Consider the following 10032-nt stretch of genomic DNA (forward strand, 5'->3'; position numbering starts at 1 on the left):
ATGACAGATGCACTCAAGGAGTTTCCCTCCAGACCCTTCTTGTTTACCATTGTCTGAGGACAGGAGAGTAATTGGCCTTGCCTTTGGGGACACCGTCCCTGCCTACTGCCAGACAGGTCCTGTCAGGCCTCACCAGAACACCAAGGTCACCAGTCCACTGAGGGGTGAGCTCAGGCCCTGGGTCCCATATAACCTCCTCCTGGAGGGTCAGCTCCACGTCTGAATGCACAAGAGGCAGGGGAGGCAGGGAGGTGCCGCAGAGTACGACTCTCGCCACATTATAACTGCAACTCAGGTACTTATAGAATTGCTATTTACTTGAAATGTTATGGCATCAGTTTTATTTAACAGCATTAGTATGATTTACAATATTACCAGTATTATTGTTCATGTGTAAATTAATATAAATGTGCACAAGGAATTATAATTCAGGAGATTGATAAATCTAGCTCTACAATAATCTCTAGGACATAAAGTGTTTAAAAACCTATCATTTTGGCTCATAAGCTCAGACATGCAAACTAAAAAGCCTATGTAATATTAGTCGTAATAGAAACTTACAAAAAGTTGAAAAAATTTAGTTGTTTTAAATGTACCCAAGTTCACTACAGGTGAATGATTAATTATTTCTTCTTCACTATCACATACTTGTTATTTTTAAACTTAGACAATGTTAATGCCTTTTGAAAATGTCCTCAAAAAAGACAAGAGGGCTGGGGCTGGGGCTCAGGGGCAGAGCACTCACCTAGCACGGGTGAGACACGGGTTCCATCCTCAGCACCTTAAAGGGACATGTCCACCTACAACTAAAAAAATACATATTTACAAAAAGTATAAATGAACTGCAGAGGGATCCATAGAGTTAAGGGAAGGGAGGTGAGAGGGGAGTGCAGGGACTGAATTAGAACAAACTGTATTTCATGCTCTGGAGATTCTGTCAAACTGTATCCTAATGTTATAAATAACTAAAAAGAATCAGTAAAAATAATACCCCAAAAAGTAAAAAGAGGTGTGATTTAACAGTTTGTTACCAATTAAAATACTTCACAAAATTAGAAAAGGAAACCCTAAGGGTGCACAGAGATAGACAAGTAGTAAAATAAATTTTAATTTGTTACCAAATAAAATATACAATGTTTTCACAGCTGATCTCTCTGTAGTAGTGTTAGTACACAGAGCCCAGGGACATTCATCTGGTGACAGTTAAGATCTCCTCATATTGGAAATGCTGTTCCTTGACACCTGTTGTGTTTCTGAAGCTCACAGGTTCGATAGCTGATGTTTAGCTTTAGAGTCTTTACTAATGCAAACCATGGAGAAAGGGCAGGATTTAAACCCAGAGTTTTCCAGAAAAGGCAATTCTTTCATATAGATTCATTGAATTTAAAAAAATTATACCAGGGATGAAAGGATATTTAAAAATACTAGAAGAAAGGGCTGGGGCTCAGGGGCAGGGGCCAGGGGTAGGGCTCAGGGGCAGGGGCTCAGGGACAGGGCACTCGCCTGGCACATGTGAGGCACTGGGCTCAGTCCTAGCACCACATAAAAATACCATCTATAACTAAAAAAATACATTCAAAATACTAGAATAAATACAAATTTGTGGTAAAATTAGAAAATACATAACTAGGCAAAGTAATATTATTATAGAGAACCACAGGCCCCTAATCTGTCTATAGTTCATGTCCTTCTATGTTCACACACATTGTTCCTCGATTCCTAAAAATTTCTAGAAGCCTTGCCCTCTCCCAGCTTTATTCTTTACTAATGCCCAATCCATGAGTCAGCACAGAGAATTTCAGACAAGAATTTTTGCGTATGTAGTGATTTCTGAAAGAGTAAGACATGTTCTGCTTCTATTAGATTTACTGGTGCCTCTGGAAATAAATCAGACCTTTGCTGTAATCTCACTGAAGTTTCTGTAGCAAAGAAGAGGAGCTTAGAATGATCTATAGCAAACTTATTTTGTCTTCCATGAGACACATTTCATTTTCTAAAGCTTTCTTGGCGTTCTTGTCATGCTTATCTTGATCAATGATGTTTGGAAATGAAAATGATCTTCCTAAAAATGTAGTCCAAGTACAGTTTCCATCCAGTCACTGAAAGATCACAGAATTTAAGTTTTCACGTAGATCAAGGTAAATTGAGTATAACCTCCAGGAATTCATGTGATTTTATAGAAAGATGAATGGCAATTAGACCATAATAGTGGAGATCTTTCCCATCTTGTTCTCAAACGTCTGGATGCAGGCATTGGAACCAGGGTGACAGCAGCTTGGGAAAACAGGGCAGATTCCCTGAAGGACACTCAATGGCCCGGGGGTCTGCTCCCAGCACTCAGGTGTCCTTTGGGGTCTGAGTGAATATGCATCTAGAGGTTTCTGAGCTCAGGAATGTTGCAGCATCTTCCAAACAGGAACAATTCAAATGGAAGACGTGCAGCTGGACTTCACCTTGCTCATTGCAGACACTCCCTTTTCCTCCTTGGGGACAGATAGGCCAACTAGAATGTGATGGGTGAATTTTATTGGTCCTGTTACCAGTGCCTGGAGCTTAGTTTTGAAATACTTAGTTACCCTTGAAATTGAAAGTTTTATTGCATTTACAAAGCGTGTGTGTGAGACCTCTTCTTTCATCCGAGGAGAGGCAAGCAAACAGGTAAACTGTTGGCTAAACTCTCCTTGTGCCAGGCAAACATGTGACCAGAGATCCAGGAACTTGAGAGTCTCAGGCAGGAGGATGCCAAGTTCAAGACCAGCCTCAAAAACCTAGTGAGGTCCTAATATCCTCAGTGAGAAACTGTCCCCATATTTAAAAATAAATAAAAAGGGTTGGGGGTTGGGGATGTAGCTCAGTGGTAAGGCACCCCTGGGTCCAGCACCAGTTCTCTTCCTCAAAAAAGTCCCCTTTGTTGCTTTCTACAAATGACCCTGGGCTGGATTTCCAGCTAATGTCAGCAAGGGGTGAGTGACAGCACTACTCCCGTTTCCACATCTCCTGATCCTACTTCACAAAACACACACACACACACACACACCTTGGGTGGGAATCAACCCAACGCCAACAGAAGGACGCTGGCTTCACCTGTCACGGGATTGACTCTCACCAATTTGGCTCACACCAAGAGGGCCAGGGCACAAATGCCACCTTTCCCCTCTCTGACTCAGGATGCAAACCGAGTTGAAATTACTCACATGGGGCTACATGGCTGACCCTGAGGGTAAGTGATGGTGACTGGCTTAGAGGAAGCTATGGAGGGGCAGGACACATAAGTACATAGTTCCTCCCAATTCTGCACTTGTGTAAGGAAACAGTGGGATGAGCAGGTGAGGCTGTCCTCCTAGAGTATCCAGTTTCCAACTCCAACCTGGGAGTCTACAGCTTTCCCTGGGCAATGTCTCCGTAGCAGCCGTGTTTCACAGACACCGCTCCCAGGACACACAGGACCACATCTTAGGAACTGGGAAGGGAGGGATTCAAAGGAAGTGATGGAATTTATAATCCAAAGGAAAACGCAGTAGGTCCACCAGACAGAGGGGAAGGCATAACCACCTCTCTGCGGTGAGGGGCTTCTACAAAATCATTGATCTGAAGAAGGAGTGGTGCACAAGCTAAAATTAGTTACTTTTTAATTGACTATTCTCCTTGGTCCGGGTTGGGGTGGACCAGCTTTCCTGTGGGCTGGACCAGCATTCTGCCCCCGAGCCACACGCCATCCCTTGAATTTAAAATAATAATGGAAATAAGAGGCTATCCTACTTCCAAAGAATTTTTTTAGTACATGATGATTCTAGTGACTGTAAAATGTGACATGATGACAAAATTCTGCTGCTGTCAAACACTTCTGGTTCTCTCTGCAGAAACTCGTCATTGGCTTCAACATGCCCATGAAGATGGACCGAGATTCCAGACTCAGGGCCACGAGAAGTGCCTTCTACCTGCAGGCTGGGGTCGGGATCTCGGCCAACACCTGTCTGCTCTGCCTCCACCTGGCCGCCCTCCTCGGGGGCCACAAGCCCAGGCCCATCGCCCTCCCCATGGCCCACCTGTCTCTGACACACATCGTCCTGCTCCTCACTGTGGCCCTTTTGGTATCCACAGACATCTGGGAAGTGCAGGACATTCCGGGTGATGTCAAATGCAAAGTGCTGGTCTTCCTGCACAAGGCCATGAGGGGACTGTCCCTGGGCACCACCTGTGTCCTGAGTGTGCTCCAGGCCCTCACCATCAGCCCCAGTGGCTCCTCGCTGGCCAACTTCAAAGTCAAATCTGCAAACCCCATCCTGGGGGCATGTCTGTTCCTGTGGGTCTTCACCATGGCCATTACCAGTGACCAGCTTCTCTGCACGGTGGCCACCCCCAATGCCACACAGCCTGGTCTTCTCTTTGTCAACAGCCACTGCTCCTTCCTGCCAAGGTATAGGGGCATTTTTCTCCTCCTGGTAACGCTCAGAGACATCTTCTTCGTGGGCCTCATGGCCGTGTCCAGTGGGTACATGGTCACCCTCCTGCACAGACATCAGCAGCGCTGCCTGTCCCTCCACGGCTCCAGGATGTCCCCCCAGACCTCCCCCGAGCACAGGGCCACTCACAGCATCCTGCAGCTGCTCGGCTGCTTCGCCGCCCTGTACTGTGCAGACTCTGCGCTCTCCCTGCTCATCAGCAGGATGAGGAGAAATGACCCCATGCTCGGGAGCATCCACAACACGGTGGCCAGCGGCTATGGCACGCTCAGTCCCCTGGTGCTGCTCAGGGTGGACACACAGATCCTGAACATCGTAGGAGCCCAGTGGAGGAACAAAGCTCAGATACTGACAAGACAATGCATCTAAAGCAGCTCCTCCACTCTCGCTTACAAATCCCTCTATCCACACAAACTTCTTTCTGAAATGATTTCAGCAAGTGCACCTGATTCTCTGTCTGGTAAGGTTACCTATGTGACTACAAATGACCTTGTTATGGTTTTACTTGATATCTGCATCGGTGTCTTTAGGTACATCCACGGACTTTTACAGTCTCATCTTATTTTCTTCTTGTTTTATGAAAACTTCTTTTAAAGAAGTTCTATTAGAACCACGTTGTCCCTTATTCTGTCTGAAAATAGACTCTTTTAAAAAGAAGACTACAACATGGCTATCAACCAGGCGGTGCCATAACCCCAAAAGTCCATCAAGAAAAGAATAGATATTGTCTAGCATAGTCCAGGCCATGGGTTCAATCCACAGCAACCACAGGAAAAAGAAAAAAAAGAAAAAATGGATAAACAAATGCAGTGGGGCTGGGGATGTGTGTATGAACAGGCACATTATATATCCATATACACAAACATGCTAGCATATGTATGTATGTGTATATGTGTGTGTGTGTGCATATATAACTTATAGAATATCACTCTGACAGAAAGAGAAATGATAGATGCAACAATATGGATAAATCCCAAAAGTATTCAGCTAAAAAAAAAAAAACAAAACATCACAGATTGCTGAGTAAAATTCCATTGTGTATATAGAAAATAATGCTAAGTGAAGTTAGCCAATTGCAAAAAAAAAAAAAAAAAAAAAAAACAGATGCCGAATGTTTTCTCTGATATAAGGAGGCTGACTCATAGTGGGGTAGGGAGGGGGAGTACGGGAGGATTAGACAGACTCTAGATAGGGCAGAGGGGTGGGAGGGGAGGGGACAGGGGCTTAGCAAGGATGGTGGGATGTGATGGACATCACCATCCAAAATCCACGTATGAAGACACAAATTGGTGTCAACATACTTTTTCTGTATGTGAAAAATTGTGCTGTATATGTGTAATGAGAATTGTAATGCATTCCACTGTCATGTATTTAAAAAAAAAAAAATCAATAAATTTTTTTAAATCACAGATATATGTATACTCCACTCTTAGGAAGTATGCAGAATATGGAAACCCCAGAGTCACAGAGCAGAAGTTGGTGACCAGGGCCTGAGAGGGCAGGAGAGTGACCGTCTGCCTGAGGACACCTGGTTTCCTTTGGTGGTTATTAAAAGCTGTGCAACAAGGAAAGGTTGTAATAACATTGCGCCATTTCAAATATCACTAGATCCGATTTTCAAATGGACACTATCAGGAGAAATGAATCTCATTTAAAAACAACCCCCCCAAAAAAAACCTTAAAATGCTAGGATTCTGCTCAACGACAGCGGGTATAAACTCTGGTGACAGGAAGGCACTGTGGCGCTGCAGACCCCAACCGTACTCTGGACCCGACTCAGAGTTGTTAGGAACACCGGCTTCCAGGAACTGAGAACCTACTCTGCTGAGGCAGGTGTGGCTCTAGCTTCTTCCTAAACATTGATCCTAATTTTTCCCAGTGGTCTTGGGTCCTATAGGAGGAATCCTGACTTTATGGAAAACAAACAAAGGCTGGAAACCAAACTGATTGTCCCAGGGTCACCCACCATGCAGACCAGGGCTCTGATGGACTGACCAGTCTTTGAAAATCAACTCCAGTCCAGGGTCATTTCTGGACAGAGGAGGGGGGAAAGGAAGGAATCATCAAGGGGCTCCAGGAACCTTCGAGACTGAATTAGTCTTCATGTCCTTATTGTGGGGATGGTTCCGTGGGTGTATGTATGTGGCAGACCTAACAGGCTGTTCATTACATACGTGTGGTTTATTCTTATCAGTTTCACCTGAATAAGATTATTTTTAAATGAATAAAAGATATTAAAAGACAATTCAACAAAAGGCAGATGCCAACGACACCTAAGGAAATACGGCAGACACCACACATCATTATGGAATTGTAAGAAAATCAATTTAAAAACAAAAAAAATTGACAAAACAAAAAGTTGGTTCTTTGAAAAATAAAATAAAATTGAGAAACCATTACCACAAAGAGAATGAGGGAGAAAATTCAAATTGCTAAAATTCATGATGCAAAAAAATATCATGGTGGACACTAGTGAAATACAGAAGGTAATGAGAAACTGTTTTAAAAGTTTATACTCCAATAATATGCAAAATCATGAAGACATTGACCAATTACTAGAGACGTGTGACCTCCCCAAACTGAATAGGGAGGACATACATGGTTTAAGCCCATCCGTTTAAAGTAATAAAATGCAAGATGCCATCAAAAGCCTACAGGTAAGAAAAGCCCAGGTCAATTGAGATTGTCAGCCATGGTCTACAAGACCTTCAAAGCAGAAGTAACACCAAATTTCTCAAATTATTTTATGAAATAGAAAAGGAGGAACCCTTTCAAACTAATTCTATGAAGCTAGTATCACCCCGATACCAAAACCAGACAAAGATACAAGGAAAGAAAATTTCCCACCAGTATCCCTGATGAACACAGATGCAAAAATTCTCAATAAAATTCTGGCAAATAGGGGCAGGGGCTGTATTTCAGTGGTAGAGCACTCACTCGCCTGCCATGTGTGAGGCACTGAGTTTGATCCTCAGCACCACAGAGAAAATAAATAAAAATAAAGTCATTGTGTCCATGTACAACTAAAGAAAAATATTTTTTTAAAAAAATTCTGGTATATAGCATACAAAAACATGTTTAAAAGGTAGTGCACCATGATCAAGTGGTGTTTCTCCCAGGGATGTAAGGTTGGTTTAACACCTGGAAATCAATAAACATAATTTATCATATAAATGAACCTGAAGAGTCGTATGATTATCTTGATAGATGCAGAAAAAGCATTTAACAAAATTCATGCTCAAAACATTAGGAAAACTAGGGATAGCAGGCACATACCTCGACTCTGTTAGAGCCATCTATGTCAAACCCATGGCCAGTACCATTCCAGATGGAGAAAATTGAAAGCATTCCCTCTAAAACCTAGATCCAGACGGGGATGTCCCCTTTCACCATTTCAATTCCACATCTAACTGCTAGCCAGAGCAGTTAGAGAGAAGGAAATGAAAGGGATACAAATAGTAAAAGAAGAAGTCAAACTATCACTATTTGCTGACAACATGATTCTATATCTGGAATATCAAAAAATTCCACCCAAAATCTCTAGAACTCATAAGTGAATTCAGAAAAATGGCATGATATAAAATCAAGACCCATAAATCAAATGTGTTCCCACATGTCTCTGATGAATCCTCTGAAAGAGAAATTGGGAAAACTACCCCAATCACAATAGCCTCAGAAAGAAAAATACAATATTTGCAAATTAATCCAACCAAAGAGGTGAGAGACCTCCACAGTCCAACATCAGAACAGGAAGGAGAGAAACTGAGGAGGCCTTTGAAGACGGAGCCATCTCCCACGTACTTGGGTGGACAGGGTAAATCTCGTCACAATGGCCCTACTGCCAAAAGCACGGTACAGGTTGAATGCAATTCCTATTAAGACACCAATGATGTTCTGCATAGAAATAGAAAAAGATGTCATGAAATTCATTTGGCAAAATAAGAGGCCCCGAACAGCAAAAGCAATCCTTAGCAATAACGGGGTCAAGGGACGCATCAAAATACCCGTCCCTGAATCACACCACAGCGCTACAGTAACAAAAATGGCACGGTTGTAGCACGAAGACAGACCAACAAACAGGATAGAAAACAGAGAAACCCACATACACACAGTTCTCTCACACTAGACAAAGGCACCAGAAACACACATTGGAGCAAAGAGCCTCTTCGACAAATGGTGCTGGGAAAACAGGAAATCCATCTGCAGCAAGATGCAATGAAACCTCTCCCTCTCACCTTGCACCAAACTCAACCCAAAGTGAATCAAGGACTTTGGCACTACAGCAGAGACCTGAACCCAATGGAAGAAGAAATTAGCCCCAAATCTCCACCGTGTCAGCTTAGGAGCAGACTTCCTTAACAAGACCCCTAAAGCGCGCGCGCACACACACACACACACACACACAAAAAAAAAAAAAAAAAAAAAAAAAACCCCAAAATCAAGAATCAATAAATGAGATGAATTCAAAGGAAGAACTTCCTCTCAGCAAATGAAGCAATCAGTCATATGGAGAGAGAGAATCTACAGAATGGGAGAAACTGTTTAACACATGCACCTCAGAGCATTGATCTCAATCTATAAAGAATTCAAAAAACCTTAACACCAAAAAAAAAGCCAATCAGTAAATGGGCAAAGGAACTGAACAGACATCACAAAGGAAAAAAACACAACCCATCAACCAATATATGAGCAAACGTCCTCCCATACGCAGATTCTAATTCACAAGGGAGGCACTAGGGGGGATGGAGGTGGTTTGGAGTAGAGAGGGGAGTGGAGGGAGGGGGTGGGAGGGGGGAAGGACAGTGGAACCAGTCAGACATTATTACCCCACATGCACATATGATCACATGACTGGTGTATTTCCACCAGCAAGAAGGATGTGGAGTTATACTCCATTTATATATGATGTGTCAATGCGTTTTACTGTCAACTGTAACTCACTGTAACCAATGCAGGAAAAAAAAAACAAATAAAAAATAGAATCCAAGAATTACAAACCTATAGGAATTAAAACACTGTGGTGCTAAAACAGTAGGCAATGTACAGACCAGTGCCAGGGTGAGCCCCAAGGGCTTGCTGCATGCTCAACTTTGACCAGTGGGCCCATAATGGACAGCTGAGAACGGATAGTGCTCAAATGGTGCTTTAACAAATGGTGCTGAGGATACTTGATATCCACACGCAGAAGAGAGAAATCAAAGCCTTATCTCACACCATAACACACAAAAGATCAACTCAAAGGAAAAAAGTGAATGGTGAGACTTGAATTTGTAAAATTCCTAGAGGAAAATCCTGGGGCCCTATGTACCCACCCCTCCCCATCCTTCTAAAGTGATGCGTATCATCTTGATTCCAGTTGGATCCCTACAGAGTGTGGCATGGATCGAAATATCACGCTGTACTGATTAGCAGGTCAAGTTATTATGTTTCTATCTAAAATGAAAGATAAGAATAACTTGGTGAGTAAAATATAGAAAGAAAACTCAAGAGAAAAGTTTGACAACATTGCTTTAGGAAATGGTCCCTTAGCTATTACACTATGACACAGGACAGAATCATAAACAGGCAA

General features: G+C 42.8%; 1 protein-coding gene across 1 annotated transcript; it reads left to right on the plus strand.

The window, feature by feature from the left end:
- The first annotated feature begins 3881 nt into the window (after positions 1 to 3881).
- LOC143385700 (putative vomeronasal receptor-like protein 4) lies at positions 3882 to 4832 on the plus strand. The gene has a single exon (XM_076841264.1). It carries the CDS (start codon positions 3882 to 3884, stop codon positions 4830 to 4832), a length of 951 nt encoding a protein of 316 aa, XP_076697379.1.
- Positions 4833 to 10032: the final 5200 nt, after the last annotated feature.

Source organism: Callospermophilus lateralis, chromosome 20 (genome assembly GCF_048772815.1).
Source record: "Callospermophilus lateralis isolate mCalLat2 chromosome 20, mCalLat2.hap1, whole genome shotgun sequence".
In the NCBI taxonomy this organism is placed as follows: Eukaryota; Metazoa; Chordata; class Mammalia; order Rodentia; family Sciuridae; genus Callospermophilus; species Callospermophilus lateralis.

What these genes read in the sequence shown, in the direction of transcription:
- LOC143385700 (XM_076841264.1), top strand. Translation starts at nt 3,882, where the DNA reads ATGCCCATGAAGATGGACCGAGATTCCAGACTCAGGGCCACGAGAAGT.